The sequence below is a fragment of the Psittacula echo genome, assembly GCF_963264785.1.
Source record: "Psittacula echo genome assembly, chromosome: 12".
Lineage (NCBI taxonomy): Eukaryota > Metazoa > Chordata > Aves > Psittaciformes > Psittacidae > Psittacula > Psittacula echo.
Window position 1 is genome coordinate 9,309,856 of NC_137747.1, and position 21,510 is coordinate 9,331,365.

Here is a 21,510-nt window from a genome sequence, read left to right on the forward strand (position 1 = left end):
GCTCCCAGCACATGGAGCCACTTGTAGCCATGGCCCCAGACACCACTGCCGGAGCTGCAGGGAGGCAGAGGCAGGGCCGGTGTCCAGGCAGGGTCCCCGGGGGTGCAGGCACTGGTGCCTTGGTGCCCTTCCCCTGCAGCATGGGGGGGACCTCCCAGGCGCAGGCAGCACCCACAGTGCTGGGAGGCTGCAGGGGGCACCCCGGGGGTACCACCCGGGTGCTTTTCATCTTCAAAGCTCTCCCTGTGCTCACTTTAATCCTGAGCCCGCCTCGGAGGGCCCTGCTATCATCGCCCCATCTCAGCATCCCCAAGCAGCCGCAGCCTGGCCAAGCCCCATGGGAGGCTGCACGGTCGGCACAGTGCTGGCTGCGGCACAGAGGGGAATCCCGCGGGAAGGGCTCTGCCAGGACCTGCCGGAACCAACCGCCGCCACACCATGCCTGCCGGGCCCCGCGCTGGCACACTAGGGCACGGCACGGCACCAGCGCTGCCATCAGCACCCGGCACCAGGGTGGGCACCCTGAGGGTCCCTGCCCCGTCCTGACCTCACCTCCTCAAGAGACAGCACCGCACAGAGCATCCAAAGCACAGAGATTTAATAAAACCACCTGCATTGCTGTTGTTATTGTTATTTACAGGTCAAACATCAGGAAAACCAGTGGAAATGAGGAAAAGACCAACAACGTCATCGTCATAAATAGAAGATGTGTCCTGGGAGGGGACACGAGCACTCACAGACACTCACACACACACACAGAGCCCTGGGAGCTCAAAGTGGGGGGTTCACATTTGCCCCCACCCCACAAAGCATCCAGCTTCTCCCAGATCATTAAGATGGGGGTCCCCAGGATACAGCCCCCATCCCAGCCAGCACAGCCCCCTTAGGGGGCTCTGTGCAGAGGAGAAACAGCCCCTTACCCCCCACCCATGAGTGCTGGCGAGGAGCAGAGCAGGCAGGGTGACCACATATGGGCTCCCATGCAAATGGGCAATGGGAAGGTGTCGGGGACCTGCCACACACTCATGGGCATGGGTGTCCTTCGCCCTGCCATGGGGTCACAGTGCCCTGGCTCTCCAGTGCTGGCACAGGGTTCTGATAGAGCCAGTGGGATGGATGTGTGGCCACCACACCACGGAAGCAACAATGGGTCTGAGTTCAAGGGTCCCATCCCCACCGAGAGGTCCCCTGCTCCTCCATGTCCATCATTGCCTTCTGTGAGCAGCCCACCCCGGCGCCCTCCACCACCACGGCACGGCTACACGTTGGAGACCTGCTGGTGCTCCCTGGCCTGGCGCAGCCCGTACAGCCACTTGATGACGCGGGCGTTGCGCTCGATGATGGAGATGCCGTAAGGGACGCGCTCGGGCGGGCGCCCCTCCGGCGTGGCAGCGCTGGGTGGTGAGCGGCCGCCCTCCGAGCTGGCTGTGCTCACGCTGTGGAACTTGAGGGACACGATGTCGGAGCTGGCACGGGCGAAGCGCTCAGCGCCCGTGTCCTGCAGCTCCTCGGGGTCCAGGCCGCAGTAGTTGAAGAAGCGCTCCAGGTCAGCGGTGGCCCGTGAGAGGCGGTCGCTCAGGTCCGACTTGGAGCGGTGCAGCACCGGCTGCCGGCGCGCGCTCTCGGGGCGGGTGGGCGAGCTCCGTGCCGGGGCTGCCGGCAGCGTACCGGGGATGGGGGATGCGGGTACTGGTGTCACTGGTGTCATCGGTGTCACTGGTGTCACTGGTGTCATCGGTGTCATCGGTGTTACTGGTGTCACTGGTGTCATTGTCCTGAGCGGAGCCCCGCAGGGACGCACGTCCACCCTCCTCACGGCTACACTGCCGGGGGGCTTGGCGGCAACGGGACTCTCCGGTGGTTTGGCAGCACCGTCTGCCCCACTGCACCGCGGCGCCGGCACCTCCGCCCTCCACTTGCAGTCCCTGCCCAGCGGGTTCTCTGCCTTGGGGAAGGGGCTGTCGCAGAGGTTGATGAGGTTGTTGAGGATCTCCAGGTCAAGGCAGGTCTTGGTGCCCGCAGGCTCGGCGCGACGCGGTCCTGGTGGTGCCCTGCGGCTGGGGGTGAGCACTGCCCGGCGCACCCCTGCTGTGAAGAGGGGCTGCTTGAGCAGCGGTGGCTTCACCGGCTCCTGCCTGGTGCTGGCGACCCGCTGGCTCTTCACGTACTTGGCCTTGTCTGCCTCCAGCCTCTCCACCGCGCTCGGCTTCCTGGCACCCGGCTCAGTGCCACAGCGGAAATAAGCCGGGCCCTTGCGGAGGATGCGGACAGGCATGGTCGAGGTGAAGGGAGCTGGCACCGGCACCCCCTTCATGGCGTCGCCGGCCTGCAGTGCCTCGACGGGCATCCTCGGCGCTGGCACCGCAGCACTGGGTGGGTGCCCGGCAGCTACAGCGATGGGCTCACGTGCCGGCAGCTGCAAAGAGGGGCTGGAGTGAGTGTGGTGCCGGTGCCGGTGCCGCTGCCCCTGCCCGGCGCCCAGCCCCACCGCAGACAAAGGCTGCCCGGGCTGTGTGCGGTGCCGCACTGTCTGCGCCGGCAGCGCCGGGCTGCTATTTGAAGGCAGGAACCACGCCTCCATCGCCACCGCAGCCTCCCCGGCACCAAGCATGGCCAATCGGCGCAGCCAGCCTGCTTCAAACCGCACTCGGACCAATGGGGATGGCGGGGAGGGAGCCCCAGCCACGGCAAGGGGCACCCCGGGAAGCGAGGCCAGGGTGGAGAGGGGTGGTTTGGTCCTGCACCCCTCAGTGACGCTCTGCCTGCATCGCCTGTGCCCAAGGGTGCATCACCTGCACCAAGGGGTGCATCTCCCATGCCTGGGGGTGCATCACCCACATCAAAGGATGCATTGCCTACACCCAGGGGTGCATCAGCTACTCCCGGGGTGCACTGCTTATGCCCAGGGGTGCATCACCTGCATCAAGGGGTGCAACACCCACATCAAGGGGTGCAATGCCCATGCCCAGGGGAGCATCACCTACTCCCAGAGGAGCATCCCCCATGTCCAGGGGTGCATCATCCTCCCTTCTCACCCACCACCCTGCCAGGTGGGGGCTCTGGGGCTCCACTCCCCCTGCTCTCTGTTTCCCAGCTCCGTGCTCCCACACTGGATCCCATTGGAAAGCACCACCGGGATTTTCCACCTGAACTTCCCTGGCCGAGGTGTGCTGGGAGCGGCGCAGGGGCCCCGTGCACCTCACGTCCCTGGGCCCCTGCCAACCCCAACGATCACAAGCGCCCGCCCCAGCTGATGCACCAAGCCCTGGCCTGCCCATAGCGGCGTGGGGAGGGTCCAAACCAGCCCTGAACCCTGTTGCAGCCCCTTCCCAGCTGCTCCCAGTGCCCCTGCCCAAAGGTGGGCAGAGCTGGAGGGGTCCCAACACACGGAGGGGCTCAGGCAGCAGCGGGGGGCACATGCGGTCAGATCTTCCCCCCTATTCCCAAGCTGCTTTGAGACCCCCAGCATGGGGGTGCCCAGCTCAGGGCACAGTGACCCCGTGCTATGACAGCCCCGGCACTCACCGGGTGCAGCGGTGCCGTGGCCGCGGTCCCTCCCGTGGTGACCCCGGCGCCTGCCTTCACCGTCACCACTCCCCGGCACAACAACTTCCTGGGTGCCACCCAGGGCCAGCCCCGGCATCACCGGAGCCAGCGCCGGCACCCACAGCACCGTGGCACAGCCACGCCGAGCCACACGCACCAGGGCATCGGCACCTGCACCCCAATGGGGACCATGCACAGATCCTCGGCTTGCAGAAGGGGCAAACGTGCCCCCCCCCGACCCGGGCAGGGAAACTGGGGACCCGGCTCCACGCTGCTGTGGAGCTCAGGTTGATGGCGGAGGCTCAGCCCCAGGGTGAGCCATGGGACGGCTCTTGTGGCACAGGGCCCCCAGCACAGCCATGCGGGCAGCGTGGGCTCCCCTCCCTGCCTGGCCAGCAGGGACGGTCGGGCCGGGCACAACCTGCTGCTCCACATTCCTGCGGTGCTGAGCCTCCTGCCCTGGCACGGCTGGGCTGCACCGAGCCGAGCTGGGCCAAGCCACCCTCCAAACCCCCCAAATCACAGCCACATCGTCCCATGCCCCCAGCCCGGCCGGAGCGTGGGGATCCAAATGGCAGGGCTCAGAACCCCACTTACACTGTGTGCTGCCCAGCCATGGCCCCAGCTCCAATCCCTCCTAGTGCAGGCAGCACAACCAGGCTCTCTTGGCACACGGAACGACCCAGGAAGTGCTTCCAGAGAGCCATGCTGGGAGAAGTGCAGTCGTGCCCCCCCTCACCGGGCAATCCTGCTGGTACAGGACCAGCAGCACCTCCAGCACCCACCTGGATGGGCCCTGCGATGTGGGAGCCGGCTCGGCACGGCTCAGCCGCCACAGTGCTGCTTCCTGCGCTCGTCTGGGCTGTCCCGATGTCCCTGTGCGTCCTGGTCCCCGGCCACGTCCTCCTCTTCTCCCCCGGGAGCTGCTCCGCACCGCGGCTGCTCCCGCTGAGTCAGTGCTGGGCGAGGATGAGCTCACATGGGATTAAAACCGTGGGGCATCCTCCATGCCAGGCTGCGTCACGCAGCATGATGGGACACGGTGACGTCCCGGCGTGGTGCTGGCTCAGCCGTGGTGCTGGATGGGGACGTGCGGCCTGAAGTGCTCCCACTGCCAAAGCCAAATCACCTCTGGATGCCCTCTGCCTGCCCTGGGCAAAGGGTCCTGGTGCCCTGGCAGGGATCCAGGGAGATGGGAAGATTCCCAGCCTGGCTCCCTGCCGGCACAGCCAGCCAGCGGGGCCTGCTCCGACTTGGAAACCTTGCCTTGTTCCCGCATGAACCCAGCAGCAGCCCTCTGGAATGAGCTCCAAACCGCAGGAAAACAACCCAGAGAGCGTGAATGGAGGTGATGGACCGGAGCGGGGTCACCAAGCCTGCGGCCACAAGCCCTGGAGTGGCTCCGGGTGCCATGGTACAGGCATCTCCCGCGGTGAGGAGCGGATGGAGCTGTGTGCTTTTCCAACTGCTTTTGAAAGCAAGACAAGTAGCAGGCGGAGAGCAAAGAGCTGGGTGAAACACACAGAAAACAGTGCCTGGGTGCCACAGGGCTGCCCTGTGCCTGGCCAACAGCAAAGGTGGATCCACACAATGATCCTGGCTGGAAAAACACTGTGCAGAGCCTGCCTGGATGGGCTGAGCCCCGCCATGGGCACCGAGCCTGCGCAGGGTGCAGCAGAGGGTGCAGGCGGCTGCCCGGGCATGTCGGGTGCTCCTGGAGTGGGGCGTTGGAGCCTCACCCTCACTGGGAGCATCCCAGGACAGGGTTTGGGAAGGCAGCCAGCGGTGGGAGCACTCCCCAGCACCTCTGACACCACCCGGCCTGGCTGGACGGGGCTTGGAGCAAGCTGCTCCAGTGGAAGGGGTCCCTGCCCATGGCAGGGGTTGGAGCTGGAGGAGGTTTCAGGTTCCTTCAACCCAACCCAGGCTGGGGTTCTGTGATTCTGTGTCTGGGGGCAGAAGGACAGGCGGGTGCTGGCACTGGCTTCGCTCTCACCTCCCACGGGCGCTCAGGGCTGAGCCTCCCAGCGTGTTGCTTCCAGGGTTTCCAGGAACTAAACACAGCCTTCAAGGAGCAGAAAACACACTCAGAGGCCAAATCCTTGCTGGAAGTGCTGAGTGGACGCAGCTGTGGGTGCCAGGGCTCGCGGCAGCCCCAGGCACAGACATCGCAGAGCCAGGAAGCCCCCCAACACCTCTTCTTGGTGAGTGCTGGTTCCCAATGGTTAATTACACCGAGGCTGTGCCCGGCTTTGTAGCAGGGAAATCTCCCTTATGCCATGTGCCCTGACCGAGGGCAAGGCACGGCCTGCTCCTGCCTCAGTTTCCCCAGTTGTCAGGCAGGAGCATTTACATCGAGGACTGTAGAAATAGGACAAGGGGTGACGGGTTCAAACTGAAACAGGGGAGATTTAGGTTGGATACAAGGCAAAAGCTCTTCCCTGTGAGGGTGCTGAGGCACTGGCACAGGGTGCCCAGAGAAGCTGTGGCTGCCCCATCCCTGGCAGTGTTCAAGGCCAGGTTGGACACAGGGGCTTGGAGCAAGGTGCCCTAGTGGAAGGTGTCCCTGCCCGTGGCAGGGGTTGGAGCTGGAGGAGCTTTGATGTCCCTTCCAACACAAACCAGTCTGGGATCTCTGATGTGAGTACTCAATGGGGTGTCCAGCACCGCCTTGCTCTGCTCCCCACGGGCAGAGGGCAGGATGCTGCCCGCACCCCACTCTCCCCACACATCTCTGCAGGCAGCAGCTCGGGGCCCGGAGCCTGGAGGTGACAGATGGGGACAGGCCGGGCACAAGGCCTTTGTCTGCGTGGTGGCTGCGGCACGGACATGCAGATGGCAGCTGCCGGCGGGGCCGGGGCCGCAGCCCGTGGCCGGGAGAGCGCCGGGCCCTGGGGAGCCGGCCCTTTTGTCCGAGTCTCACCTCCAGCAGCGGCCCCTTCCCCGCAGCCCACCCCCCCCCCCCTCCGCCTTTCAACTTTCAACTTGACCTGGTCCTTTCACATGGAAATGGAATGCAAATGGCACCGGGAGGGGCGGCTGCCACCAGCCAGCGCCTGCGACCCGACAGCGGGTACCTGCACCCAGCTCTGGGGGTCACACACATGTGCCTGGGGTAGCCGGCGGTCCCTGGGGCGAGGGTGTACCCCTTGTCCCCCTGTAATGGAGCAGCTGCATTCCCCTGCCCTAAAAGAGCATCCCCACTGCTCTCAGTGAAGCAGCTACTCGGGGATGGCTCTTGCTGGGGCTGAGCTTGAGGATGGACCTCGCTGATCCCACCATTTCCTATCCCCATCCTCACCGGTGATGGGGAGGCGGCTTCCCAGTGATTCGGTCACCAGAGCCCAGCAGAGTCCAGTGGCCGGGGACCATTCGGCTCCCAAATGCAGCCATCTGCCTCCAAGGCCTTGGCTCGCATCTGCCGGGGTGCAGAGGGCCGGGGGCTCAGCTGCAGCATGGGAGGGGGCAGCATGTGTTGGGTGGATCAGGATGAGGAACGTGAAGCAGCAGCATGGGGGTCCCGCACCCAGCACCCCTTGGGCTGCCCCCGCAAGGGTCTCCTTTGTGCTGCCACATTAAATACCAATGAAACACTGTCCCCTCCTGTCCCCAACAAGGAACTAGCCAGAGCCCCTGCGCCTGGTTCCTTCTAGCACCTTGGACCTGCTCCCCTGCTTCCAGGTCCCCCCAGCACTGGATTGTGCTGGGATAGACTTGATTTTCTCCATAGGAGCAGGTATGTAGCTGGTTTAGATTCTTGCTGCCAACAGAGCAGATAACTTTGGGGTGTTTCGGTTATCACTGAGCAGCTCTTGCACAGCATCAGGGTCTTGTCTGCTTCTCACGGTGCCCAACCAGTGAGGAGACTGGGGATGCAAAGAAAATTGGGGGGGAATGAGACTGGGACAGAAGACCTCAGTGAGCAAGGGGTACCCCAGGCTATGGGCTCTCCTGCTCAGCAATAAAAGCTGGAGAAAAAGAAGGAAGAGGGAGACATTTGGAGTCACTGTTACACATGGATCTGCTGTCCTGGGACTGGCAGGACACAGGCCTCTTTGGGCAGCAGTGAAGGAATTGCTTGGGTAGGAAGGGACCTTAAAGCTCCTCCAGCTCCAACCCCTGCCACGGGCAGGGACACCTTCCACTGGAGCAGCTTGCTCCAAGCCCCTGTGTCCAACCTGGCCTTGAACACTGCCAGGGATGGGGCAGCCACAGCTTCTCTGGGCACCCTGTGCCAGCGCCTCAGCACCCTCACAGGGAAGAGCTTCTGCCTAAGAGCCCATCTCAGTCTCCCCTCTGGCAGGTTAAAGCCGTTCCCCTTGGCCTGTCCCTACGTGTCCCTGCTGCACCACATGGCTGGGTCAGGGCCGGCAGCACAGGGAGGCACAGGGACAGGGGCAGGCATAGGCAAGGCACCGGGGAAGGCAGCCCCAGGCTCTGCAGCCGCTGTCCCAGCGACACCCGGTGGGTGCTGTGGGAAGAGCCGCCGTGAGGCACCCCGGGGTGCTGCGATGGGGAGAGGCGGGGATTGTGCTGCTGGCGTTGCCCTGGCCTCACCCAAGTCACCTCCCAGCTGCTGCAAGCGGCTTATGCGCAGCTCAGGGCTTTACTGCCCGCCTGGTGCCACCCCGCTGCCATGAGCCAGGGTGCACCCGAGGAGGGAACAAAGCCACGCTCAGGGGTCCCCGAGGGCCCCATGGCAACCGCTGCCCCTGCAAAGACCCCCGGAGGGGACAGGCACCAGGTGACATTGCCAACTGCGAGAAGCAGCCTGAAATAGGTGGGATGCGGTTCAGACGGGGACACGCGCAAAGCCCAGGACACTGCCAAGAATAGCCACCGGCACCGGGCCAAGCCAGGGGCGCCGGGCCAGCGGCCACCCTGCGGTGAGAGCCCCGCGCCACGGCCACGGGCACGGCGCTGCCCCGGGCACCGGCAGCACGTGAGGACGGAGGGCAGTGGTGGTCCCGGGCAGGGGATGGGGTGTCCCCGGACTGGCAGGAGCTGGAGGTGCCGCAGGTGGACTTTGGCCACCGGGACGGAGTTTGGAGCTAAAGGCTCCAGCGCCTGGGATTGGGCTGTGCGGGAGGAGCTGGTGGAAACAGGGAATCCACCGGCAGGAGAGGCAGGAGCGGGGGGGTCCTGAGCCTCTGTCCCTTCCGGCCATGCCCCCTGCCCAGGCTGACACCAGCCAGCCCCTGTCCTATGGCAGGGGGGATATGGCTGGGACAGGAGCTGTTCCCTCTGACCATGAGGATCCCCTGGGGAGCAGGACCCGCGCCGCTCCCCATCCCTCCAGGAACTACAGCGCGTTTCCTTATGCTTTCTGATGGCTTTTATCCCATCACACCCTGTGCTGGCAGCCGACCAAGCCTGCAGCTCACGTGTTTCCCTGCGACCTGCTGGGACCCCCCCGCCAAGGGCAGGAGCCCTGAACCGAGCCTGAGCACGTGCGGGAGGACACGGGGATCCCCAGCGCGGGGTCTCCACCGGCGGGACCCGACGAGGACCCAGGACAGGAGCAGAGGCGGCGGCAGCGCGGGGCCCGCCGCTCCCCGGTCCGCATCCGGAGGCGGTGACGTTCGTCTCACGTCACGGCAGCGGGGACCCGCTCCCACCCGCGGCTGCTGCCGGTTCCCCAAGGCACAGTGAGTTCCCTGCCATGACATTGCTGCAGGACCGGTCAGACCAGGAGCCCGCTTCCGCGCTGGCCCCCGCTCTGCCTCGCCGTGCCCAGCGCCTCCCCGCAGGGCCGGGGCCATGGTCGGCTGGGTCTGGGCAGACACGAGTACCACCCACGCGGCCGTGGGGCCGTGGGGGTCACTGCTGGCAGGAGCGGGCTGGGAGCCCAGGGCAGGGTATGCGGCCGGGTCCCTGCTGACTCAGCGCACAGGCAGGAGCCGGGCCCGGTTCGCAGGTGGGGCTGCCGGGAGAGCTCTTCTTGCCGCAGGCGCAGGAGCCTGCCCGGATCCCGCGGGACGCGGCGGGGAGGAGACGAGCGCTGTGGGTGCAGTGGGAGGTTCGAGGCCTTTGCTCCCGGCAGAGCCGCTGCCCAGGGCTCCCAGCACCCAGGTGAGAGCCACCGTCACCCCGTGCCCTGACCTGGGACGGGCCCAATGGCTGCAGGGTCCTGTCCCTGCTCTGTGCCTGTCTGGGATGGGGCCCATCGCCGTCGATGTGGGAAGCAGGGGGATCCCATGGGCTTGTAGAGGGGAAGGAAGGGTTGGGAATGGGCCATGGGGTGAGCATGGTGCTCTGTGAGTCCCACACCACCATGGGGTGATGGAGAGGAGCCGCTCTGCCTGCTGCCCACAGAGGGGGAACGCAGGCAGGGCCATGGGTTGGGTTCCGGGGGGTCAGGTCTCACCCCACCACTGATGCAAACCTCTCCCTGCAGCACAGCAGCATCACCCCCGAGCACCCATCCCTGAGCATGGCGCTGCTCACCCATTTCCTCGCCTGCACCTTCGGCATGGGCTCCTGGGTGGCCATCAACGGGCTGTGGGTCGAGCTGCCGCTGCTGGTGGCGGTGCTGCCGGAGCAGTGGGATCTGCCATCATACATCACCATCATCATCCAGATGGCCAACGTGGGGCCGCTCTTCGTCACCCTCATGCACCGCTTTCGGCCTGGCTTGCTGAAGGAGGAGGCTGTAATCTACGTGGTGGTGTCTGTGGGTGTCCTGGCCTGTTTACTGTTAGCCTTCCTCTGGAACTACACATCCTCAATTGCCGGGGCACCCCACAGCACCGCCTTCCTGCTCCTCACCTTCTTCCTGGCCCTGGTGGACTGCACTTCCTCCGTCACCTTCCTGCCCTTCATGATGCAGCTGCAGCCCCAGTTCCTCAACACTTTCTTCATAGGTGAAGGGCTCAGTGGGCTGATCCCTGCTCTCATTGCCCTGGCCCAGGGCTCTGGCATGTCCACCTGTGGCAACACCACCTGCGACAACACCACTTGCTTGGTCAACGTCACCATTGGCAATGAGACCGTGGAGAGCACCATCTCCCAGATGGAGACCCGCTACCTCCCAGCCAACTTCTCCACCCTCGTCTTCTTTCTCCTCATGACGGTAATGATGCTGGCCTGCTTGCTGGCCTTCTTCTTCCTCAACAGGCAGCCCAAGGAGTGGGAGCTCTCTCAGCAGCAGCTCTTTCCCAGCAATATCATGCTGAGCTCAATCGACCAAACCCCCAGTGAGGAAGGAGGCTCCCGGCTGAGCGGAGGCTGCCCATGCCCAAAGGATGCCAAGGGGCTGACGAGCATCGTGCCGGAGCAGGCCTCCTACTCCCTGGCCAAGCTCACCTTCATCTACCTCCTCGTCGCTTGGGTGAGCGCTCTGACCAATGGGGTCCTGCCGTCTGTGCAGTCCTACTCATGCCTGCCCTATGGCAACACCGCCTACCACCTCGCTACCACGCTCAGCTCCATGGCCAACCCTCTGGCCTGCATCGTGGCCATGTTCCTACCTGGCAGGTGGGTATCAGGGTGCTGGGGGCCGTGGTGGGGTGCACCCCGGGGGCTTCTGCCCCCAAAACAGGCCCTGCTTTGCAATGGGAGAAGAAGGAGGCATTGGGTGGGAGAGGGGCTGTGGGGTTCCCGTGCCCTGGCAGCAGAGACACTGCAGGGAAGGAGGATGGAGCCTGTGCCATGGGTCTGTGCCCCTCACCAGTGTTCCCCAGTGTCACCCACATGTCCCTTGCAGGTCCCTGGCCCTGCTGGGCACCCTCACCATGCTGGGCACAGGCTTTGGTGCCTACAACATGGCCATCGCGGTGATGAGTCCCTGCCCACTCCTCCAGCAGTCCCAATGGGGAGGTGTCACCATTGTAAGTCATTGGGTCCCCCTCACCCGGCGAGGTCTCTGGGGCCACCCCAAGCTCTGCCCTCACCACAATGTCCCCTATCCCCACCCTGGGCACCCCCCGAGCCCTGCTGACCGCTCTCCCCTCCAGGTCCTCTCCTGGGTGCTCTTCACCGGGACGCTTTCCTACATGAAGGCGATGGCCGGGGTGATCCTGCGCAGCTGCAGCCGCAACGAGCTGGTGTGGTACGGGGCGATGGAGCAGTTGGGCTCCCTCCTCGGGGCCCTGCTCATGTTCCCCCTCGTCAACATCTACAAATTGTTCACATCGGCCGACTACTGCAGTCTGCAGTGCCCGGCGTGAGCACCCCCGGGCACCCCCTCTTGTCACTGTGCACCCAAAGCCAGCGAGGGCCAGGAGGCAGCGTTGGCACCGGGATGGCTGCGGGCACCAGGCTCTGTCGTGTCCATGGGCTGGGGCAGCTCCGTGGCTCCGAGCACCGGGTGTCCCTGTTGTGTTCAAAGCAATAGAAGGTCTTTGCTCAGCCCTTGGCTTCCCGCTGCCTGCACCCCCCGTGCTGCTGCCCCTCTGGGCCGCATCCCCTGGGGGGGTCTGGAACCGTTTGACATCGTGCTCCAGAGCCCCTCTGTCCCCAGCTGCACCCATGGCCCCAGTAGCATTCCCAGCGGCATTCCCAGCCCTGTGCCGTGCAGAGGTTGTCAGTGAGTTTACAGCCAGCTGCAGGGAGCAGGGACAAAGGTGGCTTGAGCAGAGCTGTGCCAGAGCCCTGCTGGAGCCTGCCCTGCCCTGGCCATGGGGAAGGGAAGTGGGGGGACACAGACCATGGGGCTTTCACAAGGGCCCCACCGGGGGGGGGAAACTGAGGCACAGGAGACTGAGGGAACCTGCCTGACATTTGCCTCCCTCCATAGGGCACAGTGTCCCTGTCCATGCTTTCTGTTCTCTCCTCATAGCCCTGTGCCCCTCTGTACCCCACCTAAGCCCTGCTGCACCCCGAGATGGGCAGCACTGGGGCTGCAGCGCATCCCTGGACACAGTGACAGTCGGGGGTGGCACAGGACCACCGGTACCCAACTGGGATGGGGCATGGCAGGCGCTGGTGACCGGGGAGCAGCAGCAGCCCCACACCGGGCCAGCCCCCGTGCCCCACACGTGCCTGCACCCCCTCCCCGGGGCACGAGGCAGCCGGGCCTTTGTCCCCGACCCTTTGTCTGGCAATCTGCTCCGGAGCTGGCGGCAGCGCCAGACCCAGCCTCTGCCTCAAAGCCGCTCCGGGGCTCCGGCTGCGGCCCGGCCGCCTCCGGGAAGGACGCGGTTGGAATCACTAATGGCCGGCAGCCCCCCCACACTGGCAAGAGGCAGGAGCGAGGGCAGCGGGCTCTGCCCCACGGCACCTCCTGGCTGACCCCACAGTACCAAGGGTCCAGCCCCATGAGGGATGCTCAGTGTCAGGACAGAGGGATGTGGCCTTCTGAGAGGCACCATGGGGTGATTTGCCTCATCCCACGAGCAGGATGCATCCCACGGCCTTTGCAAGGAGCCTGAGAGCTGAAACAGGGACCCTCTCCTGCTGCACCCCATAAGGATGCTCCTGCCCTTGGGACCCTCGCCCACCGGACACACCCCCCCCCGGCCCCCTCCCTCTCGCCAAGGAAACAATCGGCTCCGATGGGAATTATTTCCATACAGCTGCTCAGGAAGGCACAAACCCGGCCGCAGCCGAGGAGAAAGGCTGAGCCTTTCTTCTGGAGCTCCCCTCCCTCCCCAGCGCGGCGGGGGCAGGTTTGGGGGGGCCCAGGCGCTGCAGTCAGCAATATCAGCACAGCTCGGCAGGACTGATTGCAGGTTATTAACATACATTATCTCAGTCCCCTGCCTCTGAAAGGAGCCGGGTTCCTATTCCCCCTCTCTCAGCCCTCCCTCCCCCTGTCTTTTACACTTAATTACCTCCCTTATTACACCACAGCCTGGAGAGAGACAAAATCCCCGGGCAGCGGGGCAGGCCCGGCCCAACTGGGGCGTAAGTAATGGCCCGTTCTGCCAGCGCGCCTGCCAGGAGAGCCCCGGCACACGCCCGGGTAATGAATCATGGAGCAGAGGCCGGGAGCCCGGTGTGAGGGGGGGATCACCGGGAGCAGCCCCTGCAGGCGGCAGCTCCCCAGGGCCGTGATCCTGCGGGAGAGGTGACCTTGAACTTGGCAGAGACCTCATGTCAGGGATGCTGCAGGGATGGATGGGACCCGTGACACTGCCTGCGAGGCCTCATGGGATGGGGGGTGAGACCCCAGCGCATGTGGGGAGCACCCCGGGCCCCCCCGGCAATGGCCTGGTTGAGAGGTGCGGAATGCTGAGGGAGGCACTGGGGTCTGGGGTGAGGTGGGAGGTGGGATGCTGTGGGACATGTGGGGCTGTAGGCTCTAGGATGCTGAAGGATGTGGTACCCTGTGGGATGTGGGGTGCTGTGGACTCTAAGGTACTCAGGGCTATTGGATACTGTGGATTATGGGATGCCCTGGGCTGTGGGATTCTGCAGGATGCTGTGGAGTGATGTGGGATGCTGTAGGATATCCTGGGCTGTGGGATGTTGTGGGATGCCCTGGATTATGGGGTACCACACAAAGCCATGAGCCCGCTGCATTCAAAGGATGGCCCCAGCCCTGGCTCCCAGTCATGGCTGTGAGCAGTCAGACCCAGGGTAGCCGTCACGGGGGGGCTGCTTTTGACCCCCAGCCCTGATGCCACGTGGCTCCCACAGTCGGGGGTGCCCAGGGCTGCGCTGTGACAGCCGTGCCAGCGCTTTGCCTGCAGTGACGGATGAGGACTGGCCTTAGCTCAGCACCGCAACGCTCGATACAGCACTGGGCTCGGGCAGAGCAGGACCCATGGCCAGCCAGGTCTCAGTGTCACCCTCCAGCCCCAGTGGCACAGGGGCACCAGCCTCAGGCCACCCGTGCCTGCAGGACCGGGGCCTCATCCTGCTCCAGCAGCGAAGGGGGGGAGAGGAGGCTCCGGCAGGGAACAATGCACCGAGCCCAGCTATTGTTGTGGGCTGTGAAGGTCACAGGCTTGGGATGGGAACGGGGCCACAGGAGAGGGCGAGAAGGTGGGAAAAGGGACAGGGAAGAGGGATGAGGAGGGGGAAAGGGATAATGGGCAGCAATGGGAACAGGGCAGAGGGGACAGGGCAGGGAAGAGGGGATGGGGATGGAGACAGAGAACAAGGGACACAGGAAGGGACAAGACAGATGGGAATGGAGACAGAGAACAGGGGTAGGAATAGGGAGCAAGGACAGGGGAAAGGGGCAAGAAACAAGGACAGGGGCCAGAGGTGGAGACAAGGGCCGGGGCCGGGGATGGGGACGGGAGCAGGGCCAAGGATGGGACCCCCGCCCCGCAGCCTCGTCCTTCACAGCCCTGGGGGCTGGCGGCAGGAGACAAAGGAGGTGGGAGGCAGCGGAGCGTGTCCCACCCCCCGTCCCCGCGTGTCCCCATTGTCCGTGTCCGGGGAAGGGGGAGGAGGGAACCGGGGGGAGGGACCGAGGACCCCGCACCACAGCGCTGCCCGGGGCTCCCCGCGCTGCCGGCGGCTCAGGGGGCTCCGGGGGGGGCCCGGGCGCGGCCGGGCGGAGCGGCCCCTTCCCCCCCACCCCCCCGCCGCCTGCCTTCCTCCCCCTTATCCTCCTCCTCGTCCCCTCCTCCTCCTCATCCCTCCTCCTCCTCCTCGCCGCCCTGCTCTCTGCCTGCCTCCCCGCCCCTCGCAGTCGCTCCCCGCTCCTCGCCGTCCGCACCGCGGGGCCGGAGCAGCGGGCGCAGCGCGGGGCCGGGCCGGGCGGGGCGGGGGCCGGTGCCGGGGCCGGGGCCGGTGGCGGTGCCGGTACCGGAGCTGTCCAGTGCTGAGGGCGCCGGCCCGGCCCCGCCATGCCCCGCTCCTTCCTGGTGAAGAAGCTCAAGGCGGAGGCATTCCCGGCCGCCGGGGCTCCCGCGCCCCCCTACACCCCCCTGGAGCCCCCCTACGCGCTGCCCGGCCCCGCCGCCGGTGATGGTGAGTGCGGGGACGGGGGGTCCGGGAGGGCCCCGCCGCCGCTATTGTGTGTGCGACCGCGGGGGCACCGGGCGCACCAGGAGCGGGGCAGGACGGGGCAGGGGTCTCCGTCGAGCGCGGGTGCAGCGGGGTGAGGGGGGGTCGGGGTCATCCCTCCGCACCTTTCTCCCCCCTGGGGTTCCGGGGCCACCGGCCTCTGCCGAAGTTGTTCCTTAGGGAAGCATCTCCGGTCTGACAGCGGCATCCCCGCGGGCACCCCCCGCCCCGGCCGGACCCGCGCCCCCCAAACCGGGGTGCAGCGAGGCCGGCCCCTTCCCATGGCAAGTTCGCGGGGGGTCCGAAGCCGCCGGGGCGCGGGGGGCAGCGGAGCCGCGCCGAGCCCGCAGGTTTCATTGTTCGCCGCGGTGCCCCGAGCCCCCCCGGGAGCGCGGGGGGGCCGCCGCCTCTCCGGGGTACCGGGAGCAGGCGGGGAAGAGGCGAGGGGCAGCCCCCCCTCCTCTCAATGCTGGGAGAGGTGCCGGGGCTGGGCGGGGGGGGGTCTGGGGTCTCTGGAACCGCGTCCCGCTGGGGAACACTGGGAGGAGCTTTGGGGGTCACCGGGAGGCAGAGACCCCCGACGGGGCGGCCCAGGGACCTGCCATGGGAGAGGGGACCGAGGGAGGGGTCCTGTCCCAGAGCAGGGGCTGGCAGGTCCTGGCTGCTCGGATACCGGGATGCTGAGCTGGATGCAGGAATGGGCCTGATCCAGGCAAGCACAAGCCAGCATCATCCCAATGCTGCGTTGTCCCCCCCTTTGGCTGCTCCCCAGCCCTTGGTGGGCTTTCTGTGCTCGGGGCAGGGTGTGAGGGCCTGGGGGTCCCCAGCTTCCCCCCTCCCGCATCGGGAAGCAGAGGCCGGTGGGGGAGGGATGTGCTGCAGCTGGGCAGAAGCTGCCGACGCTGCTCTCCTGGAAATAACCTTGCTGCATGCTCGGAGGCAGTGTGAGAAATTGCTGAGCAGAGCGCTTTCTGCACAGCCCGCGCTGTCAGCACAGTGGGGGGGGGGGCGGAGGGGCCGAGCTCTGCCCCTGCCACTCAGCCCCCTCCCCACCGCAGGCATCCCCAGACCTTGTGGAACACTCAACAGCAGCCACTAGCCCTGGGCTGGGGGTCCCATGGGTGGGAGATCCCATGGGCAGGACCTAGGTTTAGGGATGCTTGGCTGCAGCTGGAGTGGGTGTCATGCACTGGTGAGCCTGGCCATGCATTGACACCAGCCCCCTGACAGCCCCCACTGCCACCAACGGTGAGGACGTGTCCTCTGAAGCAGGACAAAGGCTGGTCACACAAGGCAGGAGATCACTGGGACCAGTTTGGGGGACCAGGGGTGGCAGCATGTCCCACAGGGACACTGGCCCCGCAGGGAGAGGACTGCACTGCTCCTCCTGCAGTGACCTTCATGTGCCAGCACGGAGGGATGGGAATGCCCACGCGGTGCCAGCACTGCCAGGGTCAGGAGTCAGGCCATGAGCAGACCTGCACCAATGTCACACAGGGGTGACATTACTGGAGCAGCACCCAAGCCCTGTTCTGTGCCTGGGGGGCTGCGAGTCCCTCTTCTTGGTAGGAGCCCACTGCCCCGGTGCTGCTGCCCTCCAGGAGCTCTAATCAGCCCTAGTGGGGCTCAATGGGAGGCTGGGGGCCTTTCCCATGCCCTTTGCTGCAGAAGGGAAACCCAGGGCGGGCTTTTCCCGCTCGCCCGGTGCCGGCTGCGGGGAGGTGGACGGAGCAGAGCTCATTACAGTGAACAATGAGGCTCTGCACCGACAGCTGTGCGGCGGCGGGCGGCCCCCGGGGGCTGCTGCGGCACCCGGGCAGCAGCAGCTGAACGTCCTGCAGCCCCATCCCTCTCCCACCCCGGGCAGCCTTGCGGGTTGGACCCATCCTGCTGCAGATGTGGGGCAAAGTCAGCCCCTGGGTGCGTGAGGCAGCTCCGGTGCTCAAGGGCAGCCCCTGGGGCTGAGCAGGAACAGGGACCGGTGCAGTGGGCACAGCCCTGGTTCCACATCCCCAGTGAGCACTTTTGGCTGTGGCTTTTCCCCATCCCCGGTGGGGCTGGCCCGGAGTGACCCCGCTGTGTCGCCCCTGCAGGGTACCTCCAGCACTGCCTGGCACCAGCCGGCTATGACACCGACAAGAAGCAAGGGCTGCCACCGCCACCACCGGACCCGGCCTATGCACCCAGCCACGAGGAGTACAGCGACCCCGAGAGCCCCCAGTCCAGCTTCTCCGCCCGCTACTTCAACGGGGAGGCAGCGGTGACGGACAGCTACTCCATGGATGCCTTCTTCATCACGGACGGGCGGTCGCGCCGGCGTAGCGAGAGCCAGCGCCGTGGCAGCCACCGCCACTCCTGCCCCGAGTGCGGCAAGACCTACGCCACCTCCTCCAACCTGAGCCGGCACAAGCAAACCCACCGCAGCCTGGACAGCAAGATGGCGAGGAAATGCCCGACCTGCGGCAAGGCTTACGTGTCCATGCCCGCCCTGGCCATGCACGTCCTCACCCACAACCTCAAGCACAAGTGCGACGTGTGCGGCAAAGCCTTCAGCCGGCCCTGGCTGCTGCAGGGCCACATGCGCTCGCACACCGGGGAGAAGCCCTTCGGCTGCTCCCACTGCGGGAAAGCCTTCGCCGACCGCTCCAACCTGCGCGCCCACATGCAGACCCACTCAGCCTTCAAGCACTACAAGTGCAAGCAGTGCGAGAAGACCTTCGCCCTCAAGTCGTACCTCAACAAGCACTATGAGTCCGCCTGCTTCAAGGGCTCCGAACACAGCTGTGCAATAGGGAACTAGCCCGCCAGCCCCCTGTGGCACATCCACATCCCTATCCCCATCCCACTCCCCATTCGCATCCCTGTCCCATCCCCATTCCCATCCCCATCCCTATCCACATCCCCATCCCAATCCTCATCTGCATCCCTATTGCCATCCCTGTCCCCATCCCGGTCCTGGTCCCCGCGCCAGCACTCCTGCAGCTGCAGCCAGCCCAGTTGTGGCTGTGCCGTGGCTGGAGGACGCATCCCCACATACTCACTCCCCACCTGGGAGGAGGGTGTCCCAGAGCTCCTGGGAAGGGCTGGATCCAGCCGGGACCACAGCAGGACCCAGCTCCTTGCCTGCAGGTCCCTGAGCCCCCCCGCAGCCAGGCAGGTCTCTCTGCGGGGACCCCAGAACCTCTTCCAGACCCAGGAGAGACTTTTCCTCCCCCAGCTCCTGACTTTCACCTCTATTTATTTAATTTATTACTATTATTTATTTAGAGCTGCTGCTTCTCCTCCCTGGGGGATCCCAGGGGAGAAAAGACACTTTTCTGCTCCCCCCCCCAGGAGCAAAACCTCACCTTGACCCCTAACACTGATGGGACCATGGGCTGGCACTACCGATGGCTTGGTGGGACTGATGGATGGTGCGGCTGGGCTGTCAGTCACCCCCGGAGTATGGGGTCCCTGCAGCCCACTGCACGGGCCCTGGGGCACCCTGATGCCCCTGGCCAGCAGGATCCCATGGGACATGGCCCTGTGGTGCTCACTGTGGGTCCATAGCCCTAGGAAGAGCAAGGGGCTCCCAGCAGAGCCCCCAGGGGACACATCCCTTGCTGACTCCCAGCTTGGGCAGGCACCACTGGGCTCTGGCATGGTTATGGGCTGGGGAGCAGCCCCCTGGGCCAGTGCAGCCCCCTTGCTGTGCAAACAGCCAGGCTGGCAACTGAGCTGAGCAGCCAGCCCTGGGGAAGCACCCAAGCCCCCAACCACCCCCCATGTCCCCACAGCCTCTGCCCAGACCACTTGCCAGCCCCCCTAACCCATCGTCGCCCCACCTGCGCTCAGGAGGAGGGGTCAGTGTAGCCGTCAAGTTTGGGTGAGTCTATTTATATTATTCTTATTTATATTATTTATAACTTATGCTTTTCACTATTTATTTGCCAAGACTGGCAGGGCCGTGCCAGCGCTGGAGGTGGCCGAGCTGCAGCAGAGCTGCCGTCCCCAGGACACAGCCACGGTGACACGGATGGGGACGGCACCCCGAGAGCGGATCACGCAGCAGGCACAGAGGCAGGAGGGCACGAGCTGGAAACCCGGGGCTCTGCGCCCTGCAAGCATTCTCCAGAGGCAAAGCCCTTCTCCCTTTGTCTGCGTCGCTGCTCCCTGCCCCGCGCCAGCAGTGGGGACAAACCAGCCCATTCTATGCAACGTCCCAGCGGAGCATCCCTGGAGCAAGCGCCGTGCGTGCGGCATCCCGGAGCGGGGCCCGACCCGCGCCTCCGCTTCCTACCTCGGGTCGCGAGCTGCCACGGCCCCATCACCCCGTGCCGGTCCCCGGTACCTTCGGGATCCAACCCCGGCACCCCGCGGGGCTCGCGTTCCCCCCACACGCAGTCTTCCTGCGCCGTCTTCCTCCCTGCAACGTCTTCCTCCCGCCGCCTCGGTGCTCCCCTTGCTCGCAGGCTCCGCGCCTCCCCGGGGATGTCCCTGTCACGGTCTTCGCTGCCGTGTCCCCCGCACCCCGCGCAGGGGCAGAGCAGCGCCGCGGCCGCGCAGGCAGCCACCAGCGCATAGCAGCAGTGCAGGCTTCCCCCGCGGTGCCGGCGCGGCCCCGCGCCTCTGCCCCCGTCTCTCCTGTAAATAGCAGACACTACAGCAATAATTTTCCGTGCATGATGATAGATTTTTTCTGCCAGGTTTTGTACTCGCCAGCCCCCAGTAGGAGAAATCCACTGAGAACCGGCCGCCCGCAGTATTACTTGTAACGCAATTCAGGGATATAAAAGGGATTTCTGCCACTAACCGTGTGTCTCGGGGCATTTGTACCGGAGGCGGGCGGGTGGTGGAATCCCATCCCGTGGAGCCATGTCCCAGGGGCATCACCTTCCCCAAGCCAAGGGGTGGATGTGTCCTGGCACCCCGAGCACCCAGGACTGCCCCGTTGCCTTGCCAGCACCAGCAGGAGCCAGCCACCCCCTGCTGCGATGAGCGGTGTGCTGCGAACATCGCCCTGCCTGCGAATGCGGCAGAGCAGCGACCTGGAAGTAAAGCGCTGTGTGAAATCCTGGCAGCGGGGCTCAGAGCCCGGAGGGCAGCGGGGCGGGGGGGGGGTGGGCAGCGATGCTCACGCACCCTCAGTATCACCCCTGGGACTCGGCTGTGATGAATGGGGAGGATTTGGTGTTTGCAGCCCCTCCTGCCCACACAGAGACACAGATTGGGGCAGTGGGAACAGCTCCAGGGCAGGCAGGAGCTCCTGGACCCCACTCGATGCCTTCCCTCCCCCCGGATGGGTGCCAAAGGGAAAAGCTGAGTTATTTTGGGCCTCCAGGACATCAGCAAAGCGCTCGCTGAGCCCTGTGCTCCCGGTGACATCGGTGCTGCCCCTCAGGCACAATGATTGACCTGTGAAGTCACCACCGGATTCATCCTGGGAAAATCTCATCCTGCAGCTTCATAAACTGGTCCCTGACCATCCCCATCACTGCTCCTCACACAGGCAGTGCCCTGTCACACCAATGTGCTTCTGAGTCAGTGCTGGGGCTGGGGACACTCTGTGCCCCCTGGGAGCCAGGGTGAGGGGACTGGGAGCTGCCATCCATCAGCATCATGCATCCAGGCTGCCGTGGCTGCAGCCACCAGTGGGATATGAGACCCAGCTCTTCCCAGGAGCCTCTGCACCATTTGGAACACTGGGCTGGAGAAATGACCTAGAAAGATTCAGAGCCGGAATGCTGCGGTGTGTGCCTGGCTGCAGAGCATCTGTGCTTCACTGCTCAGCTCTGGGGCTGCTTCATGCCTCCTGTTCCTCACCGAGGAACCCAGGAGCGTCAGTGCAGCAGGGATGGGTGGGGGCACATCTCAGCCCCTATGAGATGCTGCAGGCTGAGGCTTAGTGCCCCACATGGCCAGGCAGGAGCAGAGAGCCCCGGGCAGCCCCCAAGCAGCAGCAGAGACCCCCAGCACATGGAGCAGCCCCGGAGCAGGGGCTCAGCCCTGCCCGCAGCCTCGCCGGGGCGGAGAGCAGTGGGCACCGGGCCAGGCAGCGCTGGCACCGGGCCCGCAGCTTGT

The 21,510-nt window shown here is 65.5% G+C and overlaps 4 protein-coding genes across 6 annotated transcripts; 2 read left to right on the forward strand and 2 right to left on the reverse strand.

Moving 5' to 3' along the window:
• Positions 1-1,258: 1,258 nt before the first annotated feature.
• On the reverse strand, positions 1,259-4,446 carry FAM110A (family with sequence similarity 110 member A; the record flags this gene model as incomplete). Its single annotated transcript, XM_080628147.1, has 2 exons — positions 4,332-4,446; positions 1,259-2,416 (listed from the first exon to the last, which is right to left on the reverse strand). The coding sequence occupies exon 2, from the start codon at positions 2,345-2,347 to the stop codon at positions 1,259-1,261; it is 1,089 nt and encodes a 362-aa protein (XP_080484273.1). The 5' UTR covers positions 2,348-2,416; positions 4,332-4,446.
• A 5,533-nt stretch (positions 4,447-9,979) lies between these two features.
• Positions 9,980-11,714, forward strand: SLC52A3 (solute carrier family 52 member 3; the record flags this gene model as incomplete). Its single annotated transcript, XM_080627931.1, has 3 exons — positions 9,980-11,022; positions 11,252-11,375; positions 11,502-11,714. The coding sequence occupies 3 exons, from the start codon at positions 9,980-9,982 to the stop codon at positions 11,712-11,714; spliced, it is 1,380 nt and encodes a 459-aa protein (XP_080484057.1).
• Positions 11,715-15,290: 3,576 nt separating this feature from the next.
• Positions 15,291-18,250, forward strand: SCRT2 (scratch family transcriptional repressor 2; the record flags this gene model as incomplete). The annotated part of the gene is made up of 2 exons (XM_080627950.1): positions 15,291-15,414; positions 17,544-18,250. 2 exons carry the CDS (start codon positions 15,291-15,293, stop codon positions 18,248-18,250), a joined length of 831 nt encoding a protein of 276 aa, XP_080484076.1.
• Positions 18,251-19,384: 1,134 nt separating this feature from the next.
• LOC308226340 (uncharacterized protein) lies at positions 19,385-21,510 on the reverse strand. 3 transcript variants are annotated; one of them, XM_080627994.1, is made up of 3 exons: positions 20,572-21,510; positions 20,243-20,477; positions 19,385-20,073 (listed from the first exon to the last, which is right to left on the reverse strand). In XM_080627994.1, exons 1-3 carry the CDS (start codon positions 20,882-20,884, stop codon positions 19,491-19,493), a joined length of 1,131 nt encoding a protein of 376 aa, XP_080484120.1. In that variant the 5' UTR covers positions 20,885-21,510; the 3' UTR covers positions 19,385-19,490. The 3 variants fall into 3 exon arrangements, with proteins under 3 accessions (XP_080484120.1, XP_080484119.1, XP_080484121.1); XM_080627993.1 differs by having other exon boundaries at positions 20,243-21,510; XM_080627995.1 differs by having other exon boundaries at positions 19,385-20,089; positions 20,243-21,510.

Bases quoted from the DNA above. Each gene is read 5' to 3' on its own strand.
- LOC308226340 (XM_080627993.1), bottom strand. From the start codon at position 20,814: ATGTCACCGGGAGCACAGGGCTCAGCGAGCGCTTTGCTGATGTCCTGG. The intron at 20,074-20,242 runs GTTAGTGGCAGA...TGCTATTTACAG, and splicing joins CAAATGCCCCGAGACACACG to GAGAGACGGGGGCAGAGGCG.